This window comes from Heloderma suspectum, chromosome 6, assembly GCF_057233095.1.
Source record: "Heloderma suspectum isolate Gila_16-S chromosome 6, 16-S_ref, whole genome shotgun sequence".
NCBI lineage: Eukaryota > Metazoa > Chordata > Lepidosauria > Squamata > Helodermatidae > Heloderma > Heloderma suspectum.
In genome coordinates this window covers 55,587,593-55,614,541 of record NC_139463.1, presented here as the reverse complement: position 1 = coordinate 55,614,541, position 26,949 = coordinate 55,587,593, and the positions used below count along the sequence as shown (strand labels likewise).

Genomic DNA, 26,949 nt, shown 5'->3' with positions numbered 1-26,949 from the left:
AAGGCGATAGTGTGGAAACACACAACATGTAATTCTGCTGCATGGCTTAAGAGTTTTTTGGTGGGGGAGGACAGGAACATTTTAGCTGAATGCAGTAGCAGCTATTTTTGTTCAGTTGTGCTAGCTGTTGAGCCGTTTTCATCTTCCTGCCTACACTGCTTTCTAATACATCTGCCCTCTCTTGCAGATTTTCGAGAAAAACCCTCTGAGGAAACTGTATCCAAACAGCACTCTACTGGAAAACGACGAGCCAGTAGCATCCCAACCCAACACTGCCCTGCTCTCCCTCGTCCTCATGGCAGGAACATTTTTCATTGCTTTCTTCTTGCGCAAGTTCAAGAACAGCAGTTTTTTTCCTGGCAAGGTAAATCCTGCATAGCACCTGTGTGAAATAGGACTTATGCATGTTTGGGGACTTTGGAAGGGAGGAGCTTAAGATTGTGCCTGAAGACATGGGTTTCATCCATCTCTGTGTAATGGCCAAGCTATAACGGAAATGAATAGCATGGGGTGAACTGCAAACTGAAACAATGGGATGCTGTGAGAAGGTTTTATCAACTTAATTTAGAATAAATGGGACTCCCTTATTGTTACTGTAGCATTAAATCTGAAGTATTTAGTATTAAATAGGGCTACAATGTTTAATCAGATAAATCAATTGAAAACATTTTAGAGAGCAATCCTATGCCCCCTAGACAGCATCTGCCGGACATAGGATTCTTTGGTTCCCTGGATACGAGGTTGGAGACAGGGTTCCACCTCATAGCCAGGAAACTGCGCCGGCTAACTCTCCGCACTCTGTAAATGGAGGGCAAAGACAGGGAAAAGGGGGTGTTCCTGGGGGAGGGGAGGGGAGGGGAGGGGAGGAGAGCAGGGTGGCTGGTTCATGCTTTTTCCTATCTCCGCCCCAGTCTCCTTCCCTCTCCCTCCCTGAAGCCTCTGCTATATGGGCAAAATCACCTGTCCAGCTTAAATGCAGCACAGTGCTTCCTGCTCTGCATAGGATACTCGGAAGCCTCCAAGTTTGGGGTCTTACGAGTACCCAGGGCGCAACCCATAGGATCGCACCCTTAATTGATGTAAAAGGTGCCCTTGATTGATCAGGAAGCAGTTTTTAATTTTTTGCATTATTTTTAATGCAAGCACTTATGAAAACCGAGTATGGTTGGTGCCATTTTAAGAGGCATTCCTTCCTATAGGAGAAATAAGAGGAGTTCTTCTTCTAAGATGATACCTACTGCAATAGAAGTGTGTGCATCTAAAAGCAAAATATGTTTTTTTCTCATATGCAAATGTATACAGGCTCTTATTTGTCTAGCTATTAAGCATATTTTGTACTTCCCTTCATCAATGGGTATCAGGGCAGTATACAAAAAAACCCAGATACAATATAATAATAACCATCAAACATCAAAAGTAATGCAGCAGTTAAGGGCAGCAAATACACAAACTATACAACTCACTAGGCAACACACTTAGAAAACCAAGATTTCTTTAATTAGGTGGCAGCCTTAATAATAAATAAAAGTAAGCTGTCTGTGTACAAAATGCATGATAATGCCACGATACTTATCCACAGAGCTGTGGCTGTTCTGCAGTGAGCACTCAAAAATGTATCTTGGACATGCTAAGAATCTCAGCTTTCAGTAAAAACAAAGCAAGTTACTTGTCCTGAAAGGCAGGTTTGAAATTGTAAAATACTTGGAGAAATCTCAGAAGCCAAAAGGAGAAAAAGCAGAGTTTCAAGCAAAGGGATATGTCTTCAGTGCCCTACACAGGCCATTAATTCCAGTGACTAACAGTGCAAGTTCATACACATTTGCTTGGAAAAAGTTCCACTGAGGTCAATAGGACTCCTTCCAAGATGTGTATAGCTGGGGTGGGAAAAAGGTAGATCTGGGTCTTCTGGAAGACCTTCTCTGTGATTTTCAGTAAATCAGCAAGGATTTCTGACTCCCATTTGGTTAACAATAGCAACAACAAAATGACTCTCCTATATTCTAATTATACTGCTGACATGAAGAAAGCTAGGAGGAGGGGGGTAACCACGAGTGGAATTTTGTGTGGAAGGACTGTGACCTCTGTACCATTCTGGTACTCAAAACAAATTCCTGGGCTCAGAATTCTTTGATTCTAAGGGTATGTCTTTTGCACCAGGCTCTGACTGGCAGATCTCAGGGTTCTTGTAAAAAACAAATCCTACAAGCTTGGTTTTCCTGCTACTGCCTAAGGCTGCAGTCCTATACACACTTATATGCAACAGTAGTGCATGTAGCAAGTTCTGCAGTGGTGAGTCCAGAAGTGCAGGCACTCTTCATTAGAGCCCCCATAGCCATGTCCCCAAGGAGAGTCCAAACAGGCAGGCAGCGGTGTTGAACCAACCCACCAAACTAGTTCTAGCAGGTTTCATCTCAACCAGGAGCAGGTCTTTTGTAAAGCTAATGCAGAGATGGGGCATATGTGGCCCTCCAAATGTTCTTGGACTGTAACTCCCATCCGCCCTCACCATTGGCCAGGCTGGCTGGGGCTGCTGGGAGTTGCAGTCCAACAACATCTGGGGGGCCACATGTTTCCCATCCCTGAAGTAATGGGTCTTTATTACCCATTCAAGACCAAACCACTGCAAAATACTTTGCATGACAACAGGGAACAATATATTGTTGCTGGCAAATGGCCTATGGTTGATTTCACCTTCTGGGCCCAAGTGATGTTTCTTCAGGAGCACCCTGATCACCACCTCAGTTAAAGAGGCTAGTACCACCCCTTCTTTCAAAGAGGAATTAACCACTTCCTGGATCCTATCCTACTTCCAGAGATTCAGCTGCCCTTCTTTACCCCTTGCTCGCAAGCCCTGTATTGCCAAATTGACATGGTTCTTACTTTTTGACAGCTTCGGCGTGTGATTGGAGACTTTGGTGTCCCTATTGCCATCTTCCTCATGGCATTGGCAGATAACTTTATTGAGGATACCTACACTCAGGTGAGCAACTGGTTGCCCTTTCAATGGGGCCCTCTGCTGCCTTCTGTCTTAGTCCAGCAGGGTCCAGCTTCAATACCCCTTCTGTGCAGAAAGAAGGAGGATGCTCATGCAATAACCCACCTGGAGGGTTATGCTAAGATGTTTCCCAAATTGGGATGGGTGGGATACCAACAGATATAGAGTTCATGGATGTTTCTCTTATTTGTTTCCCCCCAGAAACTGAAGGTTCCAAAAGGCCTTGAGGTCTCCAATCCAAACAAGCGGGACTGGTTTATCTATCCATTGGGAACGGATGACAGTTTCCCCATCTGGATGATGTTTGCTGCAGCTTTACCAGCTCTCTTAGTTTTCATTCTCATCTTCTTGGAGTCACAGATTACTACGTAAGGAACTGGGAAATGTATAGAAAAGACAAGGAGGGATGAAGCCAAGATAAGGAAGGATTGACCCAGAGGCAGAAATATGGCCAAAGGGAGTCTGTTAGATAAAAAGAAGAGATGCAGGGAAGTGGAAACAAAGCCACGATGAGAGAAAGCCCTTATGGGGGTGGGGTGGGACAAGAAACAAGCCTGATTATGTATGTCTGCATGATTTTATTGTGTGATTACACTGCATGCTGGTAGAATTTTTTATTCTACCAGAATTCCAGAACAGAATATGAAGGTGTAAATGTATTGAGAATGCTGCAGCAATAGTTAGTTAAATCCCAGTAGTTGAGATGCCAGGCCCATCATGGAAACAAGTCAAACAAATATTCTCTTCTGGTTTGCCTCTTTTTCTTCAGGCTGATAGTGAGCAAGCCTGAAAGGAAGCTGGTGAAGGGTTCAGGTTTCCATCTAGACCTGCTTCTAATTGTTGGCATGGGGGGTATAGCAGCCCTTTTCGGCATGCCCTGGCTCAGTGCCACCACAGTGAGGACCGTCACCCATGCTAATGCCCTGACAGTGCTGTCCAAGACTACTGTCCCAGGGGAGAAGGCCCAAGTCCAGGAGGTCAAGGAGCAGAGGATCACTGGCTTGCTGGTGGCCATTCTTGTAGGTGAGTTCCTCTGAAGAATCTCTCTCTTTTTAGTTCGTAGATTGTCTAAGGATCAAACCACATATAACCATGGCAGCTGTGTTGTTCATATTTCTGCCCTGTTCACTTATAAAGCTGGATGAGGTGGAATGGACTGAGGTATCTTAATTTCTTACAACAAAGGGGGCATGCTGGTGAGAGGAGAAGAACCTTCCCTGACTGATCTCCTTGCACTTTGTTGCTTCAAGCACTTTTCTCCCAACTTGGGTCCTCTTTTGATTTAAAGATCACACCACCTACTCCAGGAGGTCCCCAATGTGGGGTCCGTGGGCACACACAAAACTTATTTTTATTTATTTATTTTTTCTTTTTTTAATATACGCATATGGATGTGTATGTGTTCACAGCAATGAGTATATATGAAATGCATACAACTTTCTAGCAATTATAAATAGGCTTCAACAAAAGCGGACCAATTATCCAAATAAGAACGTGGTGTTGATATGACACCTGTTCAAATATTCAAAGCGTTGTAAGATCCTCAATCTATTGCATTATAGGAGGTGCGTATTTATCCTTCCAATATTGTAATATCAGTCTCTTAGCTGTTAAAAGGGCATGGAGAATCTTTTTACACTTGTTAATTTCCATGAAGCAGGTAGATAATTTAATAGAGCATGTACATCAGTGAATATTAAAGACTGTTCCAGTACAAAATTTATCTGTATTACAACCTCCCTAAAAGATGCAACTACTGAACATTGCCAAAACATATGTTTAAAAGAAATATTAGCTGTATTGCACCGGCAGCACAATTAGCTGAATTCGACAGTCCCTTATTAAAGAGACATTGCGGTGTCCAGTAGGCATGAAGCAAAAGGTTTTGCTGAATAGGATGCAGCCTACGACCCATAGGTGCAACTCATAAAGCATTTTGTGGTGGTGCCCACAACAGTTTCTCAAATTCCCAAATGTGCCCACGGGTCCAAAACGGTTGGGGACCCCTAACCTACTCACTTGTTACATGAATGGGGCAAAATCTGGATAAAGAAATGTGTCCGCCCTGTCAAACCTAGTTTGGTTCTATCTGGATTAGGATGATAGGACTGAGTTGAGCACAGTATTGAGGAGCTGGAGTTTGTCTCTATCCTGTACCACAGCCATCCCCAACCTGATGCCCTGGAGATGACGGGGATTTTAGTCCAACACATATAGAGGGCACCGGGTAGAGGAAGACTGCTTGCCTCATGGGCACCCTGCCCCTGAAAGGAAGACTCATGCCACTTTGACCTGACGCCCACCCTGCACAAGAGGGCGCTGTGCCTGGTGTGCTACCATCTCCATGCCAGTTCTGCTCTGTACGGTCCCATGGCCCATCCCAGCTGGCGAGCAGTCGTTTTTAGATAGAAAGGAAAATAATTCTTTGCAAAACAAATCATTGGAGCTTTTAAGAAAAGGTGTGCGTGTGTGGGGGGTGACGACGACTAGGATGGGAATGACATTACAAGATCACAAGTGATATGGAGGGATTGAAGATGGGGGAAATTACTAACATTGTCCAAATAATTAGGGTAATTCCTATTACCCTTGTTAGGTTGAAGATTAATTAATTCTCTGAGGAAATAGCTATTCACATAACAATTCACCTCCGGACCTTGTTGCCACAGCATGTTGTGATAGTTTCTAGAATAAGTGGATTTTTCAAAGAATTTGATGAAGGCTATGCTAGGCCCAACGCGGACTGCTGATCATGATAGACTTCTGGGGGACAATCAACAGGGGACTGAGTATTGTTATGATGTTCTGCTTGGGAGCTTCTCTGTGTTATCTGGTGACTCTTGGCAGACAGAATGGTGAGTCAGATGGACTGTTGGCTTGTTCCAGCATAGCCATTGTTGCTTTCTTTATTCCTTCCCTTTGGGAAGAAACATTCACTTGTGTCACCCGATAACTTGCACCATTGTCTTCTGTCCACCTGCAGGCCTCTCCATCCTCATGGAACCTGTCTTGAAGTTGATTCCACTTGCAGTGCTTTTTGGCATCTTCCTTTACATGGGGGTGACATCCCTCAATGGGATCCAGCTGTATGACCGCATCCTTCTTATGCTGAAACCCCACAAATACCACCCAGATGAGCCTTATGTTACAAAAGTAAGTGGGACTAGGGGAGTAGCACTTGGAGGCATGGCCAATATGTTTCTCTTGGATCTCAGACCCTGGGGAGAGCTGGAGTAGAGGAAACAGATACATTCACAGGACAGAGGAACCCCCAATGATGCTGCTAAGGCTGGACCAAAGGGCTGAAATCCAGGGTCTCACAGCCCAGGGCCCCCAAAAGTCCACCCAGAGAGTGATGGGTGATGGAGGCAGCAGCAAAGAGGCCTGGCAGCAGCACATGGGCCGGCATGGGCATAGCAAGGCCTGGGCATGGCAGCAACCCTTCTTATTAAAAAAAAACCAAACAATTATAATCAGCAGGTGGCACTTCAGGCTTGTTTGTGTTTAAAATGCAAAAAGTACGTGCTCAGAGTATTTTTTTTTTTAAATCAGGATTGGAAACAGTTGTTTTTTTGTTTTGTTTTTTGCAGTAGTAATATATAAAGAGTGTAGAAGAAGTTGTAAAGTATAGAATGATGTTGGTGGGGGAGAAGAGAAATATTGTGTCCTTGACTACTTAATGCACATGCCTGTCAAAAGTGCCCATTAACTCCACTGTTTAAAATTACCTAGCTGCAGCACTGGGAATTCCACCCCACCCGACCCTGGAACTATTTTAGACATGCAAGTGTCCCTGATTGTCATCTGTCATGGACTAGTCTAAAAGGCTTAAATAAGGCTCATGTTCAGTTCTAGAATCAGGCTTTGATTTTAATGCCAGGGCTCCACTTGAAACATGTAAAATATTCATAAAGCAAAAAGCCTCTGAATATGTGCAAAATATTAGTGAGTAACAATGCAGCTAATCTCCATGCTTTGGGGATAAGTGGGGAGAGAAGAATGTTTATGGCAGGAGATACAGCTTCCAAGCAAGTTTGAATCCCTACACCTCTCCCTTCCAGAAATCCACAACTGTGTCTTAATTGCTTAACATTTTAACTCCAATCCAGTTCAACACACCAGAACTGGAGGCTTAAGTCAAGCCTGGGCTCACCACAGCTTGGCCCAGAATCTGTTTTCAATGCCATAAATTGGCACTGGAAGGCATAAAGTCATAATGAAACACAAGAGTCCATCTGAGAATATATTTGATCAGTGATACAGGAAAGTGGGAAGGAGAGTTTCCAGCAGAGGGGGGAAAGTTTAGAAATTAGATACTAACAGAAATATATTGAAATAGCATCAGGAGGGGCAGTAGCTAAAGTTTGGGCTTTGCATGCAGAAGATCCAGTCTCAACTTAAAGGTGCCTCAGGTAGCAGAGCTGGCAAAGACCTCTGTCTGAGACCTTGGAGACTAGCTCACACACACACAGGCACAGACCCGGCCCCCCCAAGGCTGTTGTCAGGAGAGTATGAGGACTGATGGATGGTGGAGAGACAGAAGTAAACTGCTGCCATCCCTGACTGCTTCTTGACCTTTTTCATCTTTAAAAGGTAAAGACCTGGCGCATGCACATCTTCACTACCACCCAGATTGTGTGGCTGGTCTTTCTGTGGGCAGTGAAATCCTCCCAGGCTTCCCTTGCCTTGCCTTTCATCCTCATCTTGACGGTGCCTTTCCGACGCTTCCTGCTCCAATTTCTCTTCAGTGACCTCGAACTCAAATGTGTAAGTATCGTTTGGCTCCCTCTTCTCACTGAGCAGTGGGAAGTTCAGATTTGGGTCTCCCCTTGAAGAGACAGAAGCAAGAGAGCAGCATGGGACTTGGCTAGGGATGATGGGAGATGCAGTCCAACACATCTGGAGGGCGCCAGGTTGGGGAAGGCTAGTCTATGTAGCAGTTTTCAAACTATTCCAAGAAACCTTGGGATTTCTTGGACATTTATCAAACATTCCTCAAGTTGAAGATCAGTAATAGCATACAAGCATGCGTGGCACTACAATGCACAGTCAGCCGGGAGTGCCCCAATATTCCCCTCATAATACTAGAACTCGAGGTCATCCAATGAAGCTGACTGGTGGTAAGATTCAGGACAGATAAAAGGAAGGACAACTTCACACAGTGTATATAGTTAAACTATGGAATTCATTTCCACAAGATGTAGAGATAGCCACTAACTTGATGGCTTTTAAAGAGGATTAGACAAATTCATGGAGGATAAGGCTATCCATGGCTACTAGCCATGGTGGCTATATGTTACCTCCAGGATTGGAGGCAGCAAGCTTGTGTAGACCAGTTGCTGGGAAACATGCGTGGGAGGGTGCTGTTACATTGATGTGCTGCTTGTGGGTTTCCCATGGGAAGCTGGTTGGCCACCAACTGAGGGGAAAGCTGGACTAGGTGGGCCTTTGGTCTGATCCGGCATGGCTCTTCTTACGTTCAAAGTTGTGGCAAAGTCAAAGCCTTCATGGATCAGCATCTGGGATGGAGGAGATCCTGAAAGGGAAAGACATGTGGGGTGGTTACCAGTTGGTCACCAAAGCGGGGCTCCTGTGCCTTAGACACTGGCTTGACAGATAGCAGATACCTGATGGCACCAGCTTCATGTTAGGAACACTTTCACCTGTTGCATAACTGTCCGTCATGGAGCTTGCAGGAGTATAGAAGTCTGCCTGGAACAGATAGGTTAACCCCACAGAGGAACAGCTGGGAGAATTCTGCTCACTGCTTCTCATTATCAGGTAGCCCTCCCCCATGGTCTGCAGGGAACAGGGTGTGGGATGGGTCCTGTACCTGTGGGAGAACAGCCTGTGGAGACTCAGACAGAGCAACAAGCAATAGGCAGCAGCTGGAGCACTTAGTTCCTGAACCTGGGTGCACAGTAGGTGTTTGTGAGGAAGTGAGAGAGAAGAGAGAGCATTGTCCCTGGAGAGCTTAGCCCGTGCTGATGCCTCAGCCTCTACCCCGATGGGAAGACGGGGGACCCTCGGGGGTTTTAGTGTTCTGCTCCATGCGTCTGGGCTGTGGTCCTGCAAGGCAAAACTGGTCATGACACAGTGACAATGGTTAGAGTGGAGAGCCCGGCCTTCATGAAGAGAGAGTTTACTTGTGTGCGGGGATGAGCGCCTCCCCTGTGTATGGGAGACAGTGGCCCTGCTGTTGGAGGACTGGGGCTGTAGGGGAGACTGTTAGAACAAGACAGTTCAGACAAGACGCAATATTCATATATGGTAAAAGCAGTGGTGGGAAGATGTAGTTATGCATTCTAGCAAGTGTTCCCCTTTCCTTGCTGACCCGTGTGGGTGCTCTGTCCTGGCACTCCCAGTTGTTGATGGGGAGTGTCTGTGTCTGGAGTCCTGAAGCCATGTTCCTGTTCTAAGCAGAGAAGTGTTAGCAACATGCTGAAGTTCCCATGTGTGTCATGAAGCCAGGCTGTTTTGTGTCAAGTGCTCTTTTTCCATAGTTTCCCATCACCAACATTCTTCCCTGTGAGCTATCAGTGTGTGTAATATGAAGACAGAGAGATGTAGCTGCATGCCCTGTCATCTGAATTATTGACCTGGTTTGCACAATCACCGCAGCCCACCGTGACTTATTAGCCATGGTGGGTTGCGGCACCCATGGGCAGTCAGGTTCCCAAGTCAGGCCCCCTGCCACGGCTTCTTATGTTGTCCGAACCTGGTGAGAGTGGCTTGTTTGGGTGATTAACAAGCCACCCCACAATCCTACAGCAGGTCATGCATTCTGGGTGTTTGTTAACCACCCCAGCAAGCCACCCTCAGTGGGTCTGGACCAAATGAGAAGCCACACCTGGTGAGGGTAATTATGCAAATCAGCCGGCACTTACAGGGTGGTTAACAAGTGCTTATTAACCACACTGTGATCATGCAAACTGGGCCATTGTCTCTTTGTATGGGGCTTATATACTGGTGATGGGGTGCTATGCTTTGTTGTTGCAAAGTCAGAAGGGTGCCTGTCAAAGCAGGAGCAGCTTTTTCTTCATTCCCAGCGCTTTCCATCCAACTCCGTGGGGTGCGGAAATTTCCTGAGCCAGATCTGATGCTGGTATAAAGTTGTGCTATTGAGGGGATGTAGTGGTGGGTTGAAGGGATATAGAATCCACCTTAGGTGCGCTCCTCCAATCTGCTGCCCTGTCCTGTCCACGACACTGTCATGTTTTAGCTGTTCCACTGGCACATCTTTGCTGGCGGCATGGCTCCACCAGCAGAGAGTTCTGTCAGTGTTACTATGGGTGTTCGACCAGCATATCTGTCATTGTGGTGGAATATCTTGTATTCCATCAGCGTAGTGGGGCTTGCACAAAATCCTTACGCCCTCAGCCTCAAGGGTGAGGGGCTCAGTTCTACCCTCAGTGCTTGAGTATCATATTGTGCCCTTTGTTTTCCAAAATTATTAAAATAAAAATAAAGTACCATAGTATGGCAGTGGCCTGTGTAAACCCTGGTGCAACATGACTGAAGGGAACATGCCCGTGTTCTCAGCCAACATCACTAAAGAGTCCAAGCTAGACTGGACACAAACACCCTTTTGCTTCCTGCTTGCCAATATTTGGGGCAGTTAATATACTCGAAAGCACAAAACGCTGGAGAGCACATGTATTCTTTTGGTCTGTGACTCTCTAATGCAAGAGCGAAATGTATTTTTGTGCACTTCAAATCTTCATTCACATAACATTTTTTAAAATGTTGAATTCAGGCATTCTGCAGTCTTTACATTTGTCCTCCCAACAACTTTGTGAGGGCAGGTTTCGGTTATGCCCATTTTATAGATGGGCACTAGGAACAGGGGTTGAACACATAGGGTATTGGTGAGATAACGAAGCGTCTAGACCTCTGCAGGTCCCAGGTTCAGACCTCGATATGTCCAGCTAAAAAGGATCTCAACAGCAAGGCTGGAAAGACGCCCCTGTCTGTGACCTTGGGAGAGTTGCTGCCAGTCAGAGTAATGGTACTGGGCTAGTTGGATGAATGGTCTGACTCAGCATAAAGCAACTTCATACATTCATATGTAATAACTGCCCGAGGCCACCTAATCAGTCATTGGTAGGTCAAAGTTATAGGTTTCCCAGCCCCAAGTGTAGTGCTCTGTTTTCTGGACCACCCCTGGTTTCTAATAGTATACCTGTCCTCAAATTTCCTTCCAGTTGGATGCTGATGATGCTGAGGTGACTTTTGATGAGACAGAAGGCCAAGATGTGTATGATGAAGTCCAGATGCCTGTTTGAGCGCCCGATGTGCTGCATCCTCCAGGCAGATAAGGAACCAAGAGCCCTTCCCAAAACCATTGGATCAAAACCAAATCTGGAGGAACATTTCTCCATATCCATATGAATCAGAGTGTACAGAAGTTGCACATTGGTAAACATTCCATAGGTGTAAATCAGCCTGGATTCCATAAGATTTAAATAACTAACATATGCTTTAGATCTTCCAGTCACCATAGTTCTGTAGTGAAATGTTAACGAAGGTGTAGGAAATACTTATTTTCCCAGAAAGCTGTGCAGGGATTGCAAGGACATGGGAAATGCATATATGGACTCTAATTTTAATGCTGCCTGTATCCCCATTGCTTCTCTTCTCTTCTGTGTGTGTGTGTGTGTATTTGTGTGCGCGCAAGCACACGTGTGTAAAGCTTTATCTGTTGTATAGGCCCCACCTACTTTTTTCCCAAGGCAGGGAGTGCTTCTATCAGTCGTCAGCACCAATACACATCAATGAATGCCCATTGAAACTTTTGGAAAGAAATGCTGAAAATCCAGCCCTATTCTCAAAGCTGATGGAACAACTAATGCTGGAATCGGCCAAATGAATGACTGAAGCTGAGAAGAACTAGCAGACTGACATGATCTTTCTTGGACATAGGATTTGCTGGGTTAGAAAAGGTTTGAACCAGTAAATGAAGCATAGAACGAAGACAGAAGAATTACCCTGTAGAGCTCAAGGTGCTGTCTTGCCAAAGGAAACAAGCACCAACCATCACCTCAAATCAGAAACCTGATATGGAGATGGCAGAACCACCCAACTATGAGGAAGGATCAGAACTACTCCTTGAGTGAGAATGCTGTTGGATTAACAAAAAAAACCCTGGGGAGATGCACACCAAAAAACCAGGTTCAAGGGGAAGCTGGCTATCTTTTTCTTTGAAGCCAAATTTCATTTTTTGTGAGATCACCCCAGCTTCCCCACTGGGACTAAAACTACCATGATATGAAGTCTGAGGGCATCATCCAGAAGAGATGTCCTTGCCTAGTGCTGCTCTGCCTTCCATTGCCTGTTGGTACTTGCAGTTAAGTACGTCGCTGTTACTCCCCTTTCCCTGGGAGCTCTGGCTGGGGTCTGTTAAAGCCACACCCAGGGAAATAGTTTTGTTAGTATAAATTAGCTACAACAAATGAGCTTGTATCCGAGATTACAAAAACCAGAACTGCATGTTTAAAGTGCAGACATAGAATCTGTTATCTGGTGCAAATTAGCATCCTGAGACTTAGCTTTCAATTAAAAGAAAAATATTTCTAGTCCTTATGTTGAGGGAAAGCTTGCAAATCCTTCCAACATGTCCTCCCTTTTCTCTCTGCCTCCTCATACCCTTCCGCCTTGCATGTCAACACATTCCAAAGTATTTGAAAACCTTTGTCAGAGAAGCAAAGCTGAGCAGATGCCTGCAAATAGACTTAGGGCACAATCCTATGCAGGTTTAGACAGAAAAATGTCCTACAACTCCCAGAATTCCCCAGCCAGCTATGGGGAATGCTGGGAGTTGTAGGATTTTTTTCTGTCTAAACCTGCATAGGATTGTGCTCTTAATATACATAATATATTCTTATTGCAGAATATGGATTTTATTTTTTCACAGTATACAAATGACCCCCCTGGCAAAGGCGAAGTACAGGCTGAAGGGGCAGGATTGCAGCTTGAGATCGATAGGCATATGGTCAAGGAACACCTAATTACTTTGAGTTCAGATCTCCAGGGCCAGATTAACTGCATCCTAGAGTAATAAAGGAACTGGCAGAAGAACTCTCAGAACCACTGTCTATTATCTTTGAGAAATCACGGAGGACTGGTGAAGTGTCAGAGAACTGGAGGAGGGCTAATGTTGCCCCTATCTTCCAAAAGGGCAAAAAGGAGGAACCTGGGAACTACAGACCAGTCAGTCTGACATCAATCCCAGGGAAAATTCTGGAGCAGATTATAAAGCGATCCATCTGTAAGCACCTTGAAAACAAAGCAGTGATTACTTGAAGCCAACTTGGATTTGTCCAGAACTAGCTAAAAGTGAAACAACTATCAGGTGGATCCACAGCTGGCTACAGAATCATACTCAAAGAGTGCTTATCAATGGGATCTTCTCAGACTGGTGAGAGGTAATGAGCGGGGTACCACAGGGCTCCGTCCTGGGCCCAGTGCTCTTCAACATTTTTATTAATGACTTGGAGGAGGAGGTGCAGGGTGCAGGGAATGCTGATAAAATTTGCAGATGACAGAAAATTGGGTGGGATAGCTAATACCCTGGAAGACAGAAACAAAATTCAAAGTGATCTTGATAGGCTGGAGCGCTGGGCAGAAAACAACAGAATGACATTTAATAGGGATAAATGCCAAGTTCTGCACCTAGGAAAAAGAAACCAAATGCACAGTTACAAGATGGGCAATACTTGGCTCAGCACGCAAGAAGGATTTTGGGATAGTTGTCGATCACAAGCTAAAGGTGAGCCAACAATGTGATGTGGCTGCAAAAAAGGCAAATGCTATTTTGGGCTGCATTAATAGAAACATAGCTTCCAAATCATATGAAGTACTAGTTCCCCCGTACGCAGCACTGGTTAGGCCTCATCTGGAGTACTGTGTCCAGTTCTGGGCTCCATACTTTAGGATTCAGACAAACTGGAAAAGATTCAGAGGAGGGCAACAAAGGTGATCAGGGGACTGGAAACAAAGCCCTATGAGGAGAGACGGAGAGAACTGGGCATGTTTAGCCTTGAGAAGAGAAGACTGAGGAGAGATAGGATAGTGCTGTTCAAGTACTTGAAAGGTTGTCTCAGAGAGGAAGGCCAGGATCTCTTCTTGATCATGCCAGAGTGCAGGACATGGAATAATGGGCCCAAGTGACAGGAAGCCAGATTCCGGCTGAACATCAGGAAAAACGTCCTGACTGTTAGAGCAATACGACAATGGAATCAATTAACTAGGGAGGTGGTGGGCTCTCCCATACTGGAAGCATTCAAGATGAAGCTGGACAGCCACTTGTCAAGGATGCTTTGACTTGGATTCCTGCATTGAGCAGGGGGTTGGACTTGATGGTCTTGTAGGTCCCTTCCAACCCTACTATTTTATGATTCTGTGTACCAGTCCAATAAACAAATGTGGTAAAAGTTCTGCTGTACTTGTGCTCAAAAATGTGCTGAGAGGGGTGGAGGAACCACATCCAGGACCTTTAGGATACATCCCATGCCTCACTTCACAGGATTCCAACTCTCCTCCCTGCCTCGCAAACTCTGTGCACTAGGTGCTGCCAGCAATTCTAAATCAGGCTCTGTGTCCTCACTAACCTTCATTTGGCCCCTACCAGCCACCACTACCCCACTTAATCCAGAGTCAACGGCAACCATCCTCCTCCCTCCTAGCTAATACACGTGATGTCTGCTGAAAGTCTCCATAGTTTTTTGCATGGAGCTCTGGATAACACCTCCCCTGATTTCGTCTTGGGAGGGCAGAAGCAGTGAATCTGAATATAGGTGCAATGTCACACACTCCTTTTAATAATGCTGGTCCCCCTGCTACATTAGGATATACTGCTAATAGTCATTCCAGCAATAAAATATTAATCTTATTTCCTAAAAATTACTTCCTAAAGTAGTGGTTATTTCCTAAAAATAAAGGTGCTAAAGCCAAAACTTGCCTGGAACCCACAGCCTTTAACATGGCAGTCCCCGCTTTCTAATCCCAGTTATGTGTAGGCTGCTATGGTGATTCACTGTGAATGAAAAGCTTTCACTATATGCCCAGAGGTGCCCTCGCCCTCATTGTTACTTCACATAATTCAGGACTGAGCTCTGGCTCAAAGTAAGGGCTGCTTAGCATAAATTTGAATAGCAGCAGAATTGGAAAAAATAAACGGTAATATTTCTTCATGCAGTGCATGATCAACTTATGGAACTTATTGACACAAACTGGTATCATAGACACTACTCTGATGGCTTTTTAAAAAGGATTTCATAAATTAAAAAAACATCCATCTGTTGGGATGTTAGCCATGACAGCTAAATGGAACCTCCATCTTCAGAGGCAGCATACCTCTGTTTTACCAGATGATTAGAACAAATGACAGGGGAAGCTATCTCTATCATTTCCAGTATGTGTGTTTCCCGAAAACATGCACCTGGCTAGTGTTAAGAGACAAAAACTAGACTAGATGGACTAGTCTTATCCAACATAGATGTTCATATGTCTTTGTAGTAATGGATGAAAAGAGTGAGGGGGGGAGCCTAAGAAACGCATTCATACTTAATCTTTGAGCAAAATGATCAGTTAATCTGATTGATTAGTTCATTCATGTTGGGGAAAAATGTCTTGGAACCAGACCTTCACCCTGACAGAATTCACCACCATGACACCAGTTTGTGATGGCTAAGGGTCAATATATCCATCTTATATTCATTAAAGACATAAACTCTAAGGGTTGCTGTAATCTTATCCTGCACTAACCCTGCTATAATTAGGGCTGCCATTTGGTGGTGGGGGTCTAAAAGGGCTCCTTTATCTTTAACAGCAGCAGGGCAGAAACTCAACAGATTTTTTTCAAGCATGGTGTTGCAAGGATTGGACAAGCTTTGCCTGCTATTTTTTTGCCTGTTATCTAGTTGTTAAAGACACCGGGGCCCTTCTAGGAAAAAGCTGGCATCCCTAGTTGTAAGTAATGTTGTATACATTTTAAGTTAGTGATAATGGGCTTTTGTAATTTATTAAAATCATATTTAATATTTTAATTGCTTCGCTTTTTCTGTTTTACCAGATAAAAAAGTGGAGAGAGCTTTGCAAAAGAGATTATGTGATAGTGTGCTGCACATCCTTTATGTGATTTTTTCAGCTTGACATATGATTATGCCAATATTATTACAATTGTTTTCTTGATTTGAACAACAACAAAACCAATAAACCTTTTTTTAAAAACCGCACAAATAACTTGTCCATTGTATTTGCAATCCAAAATCATGTAACACTTCAAGCTGCAGGCAGTTGCTGGGGCCAGTATCAGTGTTCATTATTATGAAAATCAGTGTCGCCTATTGAAGGAATGAGTCAGGTTCGGCCTTTTTTAGTGAGATAAAGGCCTAGTTTTCACTTGTAGTGACAAAGCTTGTGTTTGGGCTGTACCACTTCAAAATGCAGGCAGAGACACATGCATGCACACAAAATTCCCTCCATGCAGAAAACGAAATGTTAGGAAGAGATACAGACCCAGTTTGCGTGTAAAGACAATTCCTGGGTTGTTTAACCCAGAAACTGTTGCTGAGTGGCAGCGAGTGCATATGCTGCTTCCTGCATACTCACTGCTTCTGCTTACAATCAACGGTCCAGGAATGCTTATTATAGTGGTGTCTGAACCCAGAACTCTGGGTTGTTTAACAACTCAGAGTTCTGGGTTCAGACATCACTATAACTATAACACTATAACTATCACTATAATTTACCCAACAATCACCCCCTTTTTTTGGTTAAACTCTGGGTTGTTTAACCCATAAAAAACCTAGAGTTCCAGGTTTGGATGAAATGATAACAATCCAGGAACGGGGCATTCCTGGGTTGTTGACTGAAAGCAGAAGTGACAAGCACGCAGGAGGCAGTGTGCTTACTTGCTGCTGCTAGGCCCTAACAATTCCTGGGAAAAACAACCTAGGAATTGTTGTTTTTTGTGATCTAGGCTAAGGTATGCCCTGATTCCTGACATGCCTGTTTTCTATGTGGAAGTAATTATTATTGTAATTGTTTTTACATAGAGGAGCATTCAATCATATGAACCCCCTTCTTCACTCTTTACATTGGCTATGTAAAATTTTCAGAAATATTGAAGCCACAGGGAAGGAGGTAGGGGGACGTTTTCCTCAGTTTTGTGTGTTTGTGTATAGGGGGGGATATATGAAAGTTTAGGAAAAAAATTCCTTTCAGCTCTAAACTTATTGTACTGCTTTACGAATTTGCAGTGCAGTCCTGTCTACTCATAAGTAAGCCCAATAGGATTCAATGGCACTTACTCCCTTGTGTGTAATGGATTGCATCCTTCCTATACAAGCTTATTCAGAAGTGCAACCCACTCTGTTTAGCAGAGCTTACTTCCAGGTAAATGCACAGGGTATCTAACCATTTTCAGGCCTTCTCCCCTCACGGGATTACGGTTGTGTGAGGCTGAGAGGAGGGCCACATTCACCAGCTCTGGCCGTTGTGCCCTCGATGGCTCTATCCATGCGTTGAGGCTGAAGGTCTGAAGCAGGAAGCCTACTGTATGCGCGTGGACTCCTGATGTGGTTTGGAGCCCTGTGTGAGCACGTGGGAAGCCTACATGTCTCCCCATGTCAGACATTCCCCCACCGTGTGGGGGGAATGGGGTCAGTGGAGGGAATGTCTGAATGTACCCCCAACAAGTGTGGGGAGCAGGGTCAGCAAGCATGTGATTGTAATCGGGTAATCAGGGAGAACACCTGAAAAGTGCTTGTGTCACAACGGTCTGAGGGAAGAGGTGAAAAGGTCACCCACAAGGGAGGGGCCAGGTCAAAAGGACAGCAGATGCAGGATGCTTGCTAAGTCTAGTACCTCCAAACTAGATCAAGGTCGCCAGAAGGCAAGCAGCAATCTGCAACCAATGAAGGACTGATATGCTTCTCCGATGACAAGGGCAGCATCCTCTAGGCGCAGAAATGTATTTTGACCTTGAGTATGACATGTCTATGGCAGGGGTAAGCAACCACTTTGGGTTGTGGGCAGCAGGGGCATCATTAGATAGAGGCCCACCTGGACACAGGCCCCGGATCTTTTGAGCTGTCCTAATTGCCATTTTTTTTACATTTTCCCATTGACTTGCATTGGAAAACAGAAACAGCCATAACTTTTTTAGTTTGTATGATAAGTACATGAAATTTGGAGGTCTCATGGAGCTGATTGAACCTGCCCAATTTCAGGCAGTTAGGTCCAGTGGGTTTTGTGCTAGCCACAGGTAAAATTTGCTTTTTTCAAGAAAATACATCAAAGAGCTATAATTTTTTTGTTCTTCCATATGAATTCATGGAATTTGGGGACCTGGCAGCCCCTATGGAGCTAACTGAACCTGCCAAATTTCAGACGGGTCCAGTGGCTTTTGTGCTAACCATGCATAAAGTGTGCTTTTCTCAAAGACTAAAACAAAAACTAAAAACTGTCAAGCCTGATTAGAGATCCTAATCAGAAGGTGTTTAAGGTGACCATTAGGAGGTCACCAACCCTAATCTCTGGTGTAGGGTTTTTGTTTTGTTTATTTGAGGTGCAAAAAACCTGTCTCCCCCAAGTTTTCTGCTCTTACATGCCCACTCTTGGGAGACTGCTTGCAATGAAATTTTGAAGAGGGAGAAGGAAGGGCAGAAAGAGCTCCATGTAAAATACTGGTATTTCACACAGCATCTGATTTTACTGCTCCAAACTGGAAACGTTGGCTTCTGCAGAAGTTTAGTAGCTTCAGGACAGTAAAGGATCCAATGAGCTTCTGCAAACTTCTTTCTCCCCCTTCACTATAATTTCTCCTAAATAGCTGTAGGACTCAAATTATTCCAAAAGGAGGGCTAGAATGATGTGGCGTCATGATCGAGGAACTGCTAAGGCTTTTAAATAGGTCCTACAGTTTTGAAAAAGTCCTCAGCCACCTCACCTCATAACGTTAATTTAAGTACATGCAATCTTTGCAAACCTTCCACAGCCTCCTAAATTCCTCTGAAGTACTACCTCTCTGAAAGGAGCCACTTGGCTTAGGGAATTCTCTCACCACCACCACCCCTCTGCATTTCCAATCACCATTCTTCTTCCTTCCGCTATCCTGTTCTTAAAGAGAATTCTCTTTAGTGGGCAAAAGAAGTTCTGAACTGTATTTGACTTTGTACAAACTGACAAGAGGGCTGGTTTTTCTCCTCACTAAAGTCTTTGAGAAAAGTGGGTTCACGTGGTTGCAGAGAAACAAATCTGGGGCTGTTTTGTTTGTCAGTTGCCATTATCCAGCAACAGGAAGGGCTGTGGCTCCGTGGCAGAGCGCATGCTTGGCATGCAGACGGTCACAACTTCAATCCCAGCATCTCCAGGTAGGGCTGGAAAAGAAACCTGCCAGAAACCCTGGAGAGCCACTGCTTCCAGTCAATGTTGACAATACTGGGCTAGATGGACCCAGGGTCTGACTCAGTATAAGGCAGTTTCCTATGTTCCTATGAACAGAAAGCTTTAATAAAAATAGGTTTTGGTTTGTTTTTTAAGTGTGGGGGGGAGATAAATACTGCTCATTTATACAATCCTATGTATGCTTACTCAAAAGCCCCATTATGTTTAATGAGACTTACACTAAGGAAAGTGTGCATAGGATTCCAGCACAAGTTACTTTTGCAGGGAGGTTTGCACCCTGATGTTCTGCGTGTTCAGATATGAACATGGCACTGCAGGCTTAATAAGGAGCCTATCCAATTCCATCCAATGAATTGCCTACCCTTTCAGCTCACTCTTATGCATGTTTGTCATTTGTGTGCATTTTTTAAGTTTGCATGAGCTCTAGCTTCAGTGGTGAAGGAAAGGCACTTAGTACCTGCTCAGAGTTTCCCCATAACTTAGCCCTAGTTAGGGATGGCAGAGAATTCCACCACCGACCCCAATGAGGCAAGATTCCAAAGAATCCAGCCTCCGGAGTCCATGGCGGAACGGGGCACTCACCTCCACCTCCCTCCGGAATCCGTGTGTCGCTGGCTCCTCCGTGCGGTGATCCTACGGAGCCGGCCACTGGCTCTGAATTGCTGGCAATACGGCCAGCCACCATTGCCATGCCGTATCTCTGGCTGAGTGAGGGCTAGCTAAATTCAGACGCAAATGGTGTGCCATAAAGCTTTTAGATTAACCTAAATGCAGCCATAAAAAAAATGCATCCGGACTTAGCTAGCCCTCACTCAGCCAGCGATACAGCATGGCAGTGGCGGCCGGCCGTGTCGCCAGCGATACGGAGCTGGTGGCTGGCTCCGCAGGATTGCCGCAGAGCAGAGCTGGCTCAGACGGATGGCGGGGGGAGGGACAGATTGCCTCCCGCCACGGGCGGAGTCCCACCCGGACCAGCAGGTAGGGAATCCGCCCATCCCTAGCCCTAGTTTTGAAAACAGACTCAGGGCGCAATCCTATGGCCGCTAGTCAGTGGCTAGATGGCCACAGGATATCTGGTTTTCCGGGAACCGACCTTCCTCCCATTCAGCGCTCCCTTGCAGGCAGCACGGAACAGCGCCATGCTCCACGCTCTGGAGTGCAGAGCGGCCAAAACGGGGTGTTCCGAGGTGGGGAAGACGGAAATGCCGGTACAACACATCCTATTTGTCATCCGGCAGCCTCCTCCCCCGCTCCACCTTCCCATGGCTAGACAGACAAAATTGGCTGTCTAGCTGCAAATGCAGGGCAGGAGACGTGTGGTGGGAACGATCCCCTCTGTGCTTCTCCTGCCCTGCATTGGATAGGTGATTGCCTCCAAGTTTGGAGGCGGCCGCCTATCCCCATCGGATTGCGCCCTCATTGGCTGAATCCTGGTGAAGTCTTGACGCAAATGAAGTTATGGGGAGGAAGATACAATGAGGGCTTGTGCATAACGAGGAGGTAGAGAAGAGTTGCACAAAATAAGACATCTGTTTTTATGAAGAGTTGCTGGAGGATGGTAGGATGAGGAAGGATGTTTGCATGGAGGGGAATAGAATTGGTAAGGGGAGAATATAAGTGCTCAGTGGTGAAAGAAAAGCATTCTGCATATGGTCAGAGGCACTTTATGTTTAAGAACATAAGAAGAGCTGTGCTGCATCAGACCAAGGTCCATCTAGTCCAGCACTCTGTTCACACAGTGGCCAACCAGATGCCCACGGGAAACCCACAAACAGGACACGAGTGCAATAGTACCTTCCCACCCATGTTCCCCTGATGCTAACATTGGTGAAATGTAAATAAATTCTAGTAATTCTAAATTTGCATGCATGCATATCCTTCAGAAACTTTGCAGATTTCTTGCCTGGGGGACACCTCTAATGACCTGTGCATTTTCATACAAATTTACCCAAAAACTGTTGGGGAAGAGGTAAACGGAAAGGAAAGCAAATCACTCCCTCCTCCAAATTGGAGAACTCCCCTTCCACATGAACTGCTGCACCTATCCTTCTGAAACTTTGCTCGTTTCTTACTTAGGGACAACTCTGGGCTGTCTGTAATTTTCAGAACAATGGCCCACAAGGAACATAGGGAGATAAGTATGTCCTCTTTTGGAGACCTCAAAATGTCAAGGCCACCCTTGCACAAAACCCCTTGTGGCTATCATTCTGAAATTTGGCAGACATGACCTCCTCTGATGGGGCAATGAATCCTGAATTTTTTATCTAATTCTTCCAAGGAATAAAAATGTTATTGGCAGTTCCTGTTAAAATAAAATTAAAATATAAACCCTGCACCTATTTTTCTGACATTGAGCAGGTGTAATCCCCTTCTAGTTTGTCTGTAATTATCATCCAGTTCTGACCAAGAGAAAAAGGTTACATTTTTTTTTCTAATTTCCCATGGTAGTCAACAGGAAGCATAAAGACTCATTTTTCCAAACCTTGACTCAGGTTTGGTGCTGAGCTGAAGTTGTGTGACTACAAATTGCCTAAGCAGAAGCAGGATGTTTTCCAAAATGCTGAATCAGGGTCTGAGTTGAAGTGGGATGGGGGGTCAGTGCACAATTCTTATGTATATATGTATGTATGTAATGTATACACACATGCAAGCACACCACACACACACACACACACATGAGAGGTGCGCTTAGACTCGGATGTGCGCAAATTTGTGTTATGGGCCTGTGCCTGGGATCTTTTAAGAACCTAGCAACACCCCTGGTGGATCAATCTGGAAACTTGAGAAACTGTGCTAGGCACCACCACAAAATGGCTGCCATGGGCATTGTGGCAAAAGACAAGTACCCTGCCCAAAAGTCCAAGAACAAGGCAAAGGTGGGGAATGTGCTCCAGCACACTAAACAACTCCTTTGACCCTATTTCACAGCAATCCCAACTGCCGGTAAGAGAATGTGTTAATTAAAAAAAAAGTGGGAGAGGCAGGGCAGTTTGGTGGGAAATGTTTGATGGAATTATTGATAACGTAAGCTTTAAATTATACTAGGGGACAGCTTAATACAAATCTTTCTGGATATTTTAGACACATATAAGGGAAATGTACCCTTCAGTTATCTGTTGGTGCATTTTAAAGAGTCCTTAAAATGTATTCAAAAGTAATTACATTGTGTTGATATGCAGCTTTGGAATGTTGTCTTTTACAGACCTTGTGATGGTGCGGCGGGAGGAGGGCATTGTGAGGCAGAAAAGGTTTGTGGATGCTCACCTGCAGTTACTCGGCCCAGCTTAGCCATACTGGGTGGCTTTAATTTTGGATTTGTTGGTCTAGCATGTTCTTCAGGCCCTGCCACCAGCAGGGGGGGATGGGTGTTATTAAAATAGAACACACATCTGTTGCGCAAAAGAAAAGAAAAAGCTGTCTTTCATGCTGGCACAATGCCCAGCTTTGCTCAGAACTTAAAGACCAAATGGAAGGTACCCTTCCCTTGGCAAGAAATCTTTCAACTCTCCAAATCACAGAGTCCCAAACTTGGGAAAAACATCTGCATGTGTCTGCAGGACATTGAAGAGCTTGGTATTGCTTAATCTCTATAAAGAACCAAGCCCGGTCTCAGGCCTGCCAGGAAGCTAATTCAAGCCCTAATTCACAAGCATTGGACGCAATTCTGCATACTCAGACACGTTCAAGTGTCCACTGTTTTGACTTCTCATCTTTTGGAATTGAGCCTTGAGAAGCATGGTTTGGTTTCCTGAATCCCCAAAGGTTCTGTTCTGTCACCCAAATGATCTTTTGACCCAAATAATCTTTTGACAAATAGTGTGATTGTCTTTTGAGTTTCCACCATCATAAAGAATTCAGAGCCCATGAACTTGATCTGAGTATCACAACTGAATGGAGCTCACAGTCGTTCCACTCCTGGTTACCCCAAGCTTTCTTCATTTTTGCATTGTAATTTAGGGTGATGGTGGGGTGTGATTTTGTTGCTGCTGTTATTAGATCAGCAAAGATTTTTGCCTATCTATCTATCTATCTATCTAATCACATTTTATACTGCTCAATAGCCGAGGCCCTCTGGGCAGTTCACAATTAAGACCATAAAATACAACTTGAAAAACATAATATAAAATTTTTAAAAGTTTAGAAATGCCAGGTAAACCCAACAGCACTTACAGTCCAGGGAAAGCCTGGGTGAAAAGGTGCATTTTTAGAAGGCACTTGAAAGATGCCACGTTTTCTGCCTCCCGAACAGCACGGGGAGGCTTTTCCAGAGGGTGGGTACTACTACAGAGGAGGCCCACCGTCGAGGTTCTTCATGGCAACATTCCGTTCTTTTTGGAATGACCAGCAGGACCTCCTCTGAAGACCTTAAATGTCGCCTGGGTATGTATAAGGGAAGGTGGTCTGCTAGGCATCCTGGTCCCAAGTTGTTTAGGGCTTTATATGATAACATCATAACCTTGTACATGGCTCCGTAGCTAATAGGCAGCCAGTACGGTTCTTTTAACACAGGTGTTATATGAGCATAGCGAGGTGTCCCAGTGAGCGCCCTAGCCGCTGCGTTCTGCACTAGCTGCAGCTTCTGAACTACACACAACAGCAGCCCCACATAGAGCGCATTGCAGTAGTCTAATCATGAGGTTGCCACTGCATGGATCACCGTGACTAGGCTATCCTTATCCAGGAGTGGGCATAGTTGGCATACCAACTGGAGTTGGTAATAGGCACTCTGGGCCTCCACTGACAAAGATGGAACCAGAAGCACCCCCAAACTATGGACCTGCTCCTTCAGAGGGAGTGCAGCCTCATTCACATCTACTGCAAATCACCCAGAAATCTACAGGGACATAGAGATTCACCTTCTGCCCACCCCATGTCTGGTTCACATCAACAGCGCTGAGGTGGACTGTGACGTGAGAAATGGGGACTTTAAGCCTTTGCCCCAGCCAGGGGCCTTATTGGAATCCCCCAGCCCGAGCCTGCTATTCTGGATGGAAGAAAAACACTTTGCTCCCAGTGCAAACAGCAGGCACTGAACGGGGAGGGGGGAATCATGGTGGGGCAGAGGTTTAAGTCCCTTCCCCCTGTGTCACGGCCCTGATCCAGTGCAGGGGGGCCCACAACGTTTTTTTCTTTTTTAAGCAAGCACACTTGGGCTAACTATGTGACAAACGTCACACCTAGTTTATCCCCGAAGTGGGAAACCTGGGTCTGGGCTGCTGCACTACGTCAGGCCACAGGGGTGTATAGTGTGTGTATGTGAGAGAGGGGAGAAGGCACCCACAAAACTGAATGCCCCCCCATTAAAAACTAGATGTTAGGGATAAGTTTTTCTGGCTTTGGTTGCTCATTGACATGCAGTTTTTTCTACATGCAAGAAATGCTTTCAAATCTAAGAGCATTTAACCATCTGAACCCCACCTGCAGTCTGAAGTGCTACAGCTTAGTCAGAAGTTTACAACCTCCGTGAAAGACAGCTAGCTAGATGTGATGGGGGTAGGCATGTTTTTGGCTCTTGTATCTGCCCCATTTACATAAAAGGGTGGTGGGAGGTGAACCTTAGTGTAACATGAAAAGGGGTGTGTGGGGTAGGGGAGTTAAACCCTTCCCTACCTTACTTTCCCAGTTCTCCATTATTGCAGGAACTTTTCTCCCAGCCAACCCTCTGTTACAGGGGCGCAAAACCTTGTTCAGGTGATGGTGGTGCCCCACCAAGCCCTCCATGGGGCAGATGACATCAGTGGGTGAAAGACAAAATTCTCCAGTGAGCATCTGGCTGCATTCCCCTCCTTCAGCTGCAATCCTATAACCACTTACCTGGGAGTAAGCCCACTGAACTCTACAGAATGGATTTCAGAATAGATATATGCTGTCTATTCTTTGCACTGTTAACCTCAAACTGTGATGGGTGTTGGTTGTATAGAAGTCCCTATAGAATAATATTTTAGACATTATATAGGCAAAAAAGGAAAGCATGCAAAATATATACAGTGAGACAAAGAGATGGAAAGCTTGTTTGTAAGAATGAAACAGTGCAAATATTTAGTTGTAAATTAATCTAGTTCAGTGGTCAGATTTGCCCCACTGTTGAGGAAATATATGAAAAAAAAACATATGGGAAACTTGACTTAAATCTCCCTTTTTCTTGCTGATTTAAAACAGTGATTTTAATTGTCTTAATTTAAATCAATCCACCCTGATGTAAAGCTACCCTCTTTTTGCAGGTTTGCAAATATTTTTAATTAACTAGAGGATATTTGGACATTTGTTCAATTCTTGAATGTTAGTGACCATAACTATTCTACCAATGTTGGTATTTACTTTCAATGTTTTGTTTAAAATTATAAGCAGGGCGTCATTAAAAATAAAATAAATATTAGTGTTCGCCTGTTGAAAGTTGTAGTTGTTGTTGTTCAGTCGTGTCCGACTCTTCGTGACCCCATGGACCATAGCACGCCAGGCCTTCCTGTCCTGCGCTCTCTCCCGGAGCGTGCTCAAGTTCATATTCATTGCATCGGTGATGCTATCTAGCCATCTCATCCTCTGCCGTCCCCTTCTCCTTTTGCCGTCAGTCTTTCCCAGCATCAGGGTCTTTTCCAGAGAGTTTTCTCTTTGCATTAGGTGGCCAAAATATTTGAGCTTAGGTTTCAGTATCTGTCCTTCCAATGAGCACTCAGGGTTGATTTCCTTTAGGATTGACTGATTTGACCTCCTTGCAGTCCAGGGGACTTGTAAGAGTCTTCTCCAGCACCACAGTTCGAAAGCATCAATTCTTCGGCGCTCAGCCTTCCTTATAATCCAGCTCTCACAGCCATACATTACTTCTGGGAAAACCATAGCTTTGATTAGACGGACCTTTGTCGGCAAGGTGATGTCTCTGCTTCTTACTATGCTGTCTAGGTTTGCCATAGCTTTCCTCCCAAGGAGCAAGCATCTTTTAATTTCATGGCTACAGTCACCGTCTGTGGTGATCTTGGAGCCCAAGAAAGTAAAATCTGTCACTGCTTCCATTTCTTCCCCTTCTATATGCCAGGAAGTGATAGGGCCAGATGCCATAATCTTAGTTTTTTTAATGTTGAGTTTCAAACCAGCTTTTGCACTCTCCTCTTTCACCCTCAACAAGAGGCTCTTGAGATCCTCTTCGCTTTCTGCCATTAGGGTGGTATCGTCTGCATATCGGAGGTTGTTGATAATTCTCCCAGCAATCTTAATTCCGACCTGTGATTCATCCAACGTGGCATTTCTCATGATGTACTCTGCATATAAGTTAAATAAGCAGGGTGACAATATGCAGCCTTGTCGTACTCCTTTCCCAGTTTTGAACCACTCAGTTGTTCCATGTCTGGTTCTTACTGTTGCTTCTTGACCCTCGTACAGGTTTCTCAGGAGACAGGTAAGGTGGTCTGGTACTCCCATCTCTTTAAGAATTTGCCACAGTTTGTCGTGATCCACACAATCAAAGGCTTTAGCGTAGTCAATGAAGCAGAAATAGACGTTTTTCTGGAATTCTCTTGCTTTCTCCAAGATGCAGCGAATGTTGACGATTT

At 44.9% G+C, this 26,949-nt stretch overlaps 1 protein-coding gene across 7 annotated transcripts in view; it reads left to right on the top strand.

Moving 5' to 3' along the window:
• Positions 1-16,237, top strand: part of SLC4A1 (solute carrier family 4 member 1 (Diego blood group)) — a 75,748-nt gene extending 59,511 nt beyond the window's left edge. For all 7 annotated transcript variants that reach the window (XM_084804436.1, XM_084804432.1, XM_084804437.1 and 4 more), the window contains 7 exons: positions 188-364; positions 2,891-2,980; positions 3,197-3,363; positions 3,765-4,018; positions 5,979-6,148; positions 7,589-7,762; positions 11,200-16,237. In XM_084804436.1, the coding sequence (XP_084660562.1) occupies positions 188-364; positions 2,891-2,980; positions 3,197-3,363; positions 3,765-4,018; positions 5,979-6,148; positions 7,589-7,762; positions 11,200-11,280 (1,113 nt within the window). In that variant the 3' untranslated portion in view covers positions 11,281-16,237. The remainder of the gene's footprint in view (positions 1-187; positions 365-2,890; positions 2,981-3,196; positions 3,364-3,764; positions 4,019-5,978; positions 6,149-7,588; positions 7,763-11,199) is intronic.
• The last annotated feature ends 10,712 nt before the right edge of the window (positions 16,238-26,949 follow it).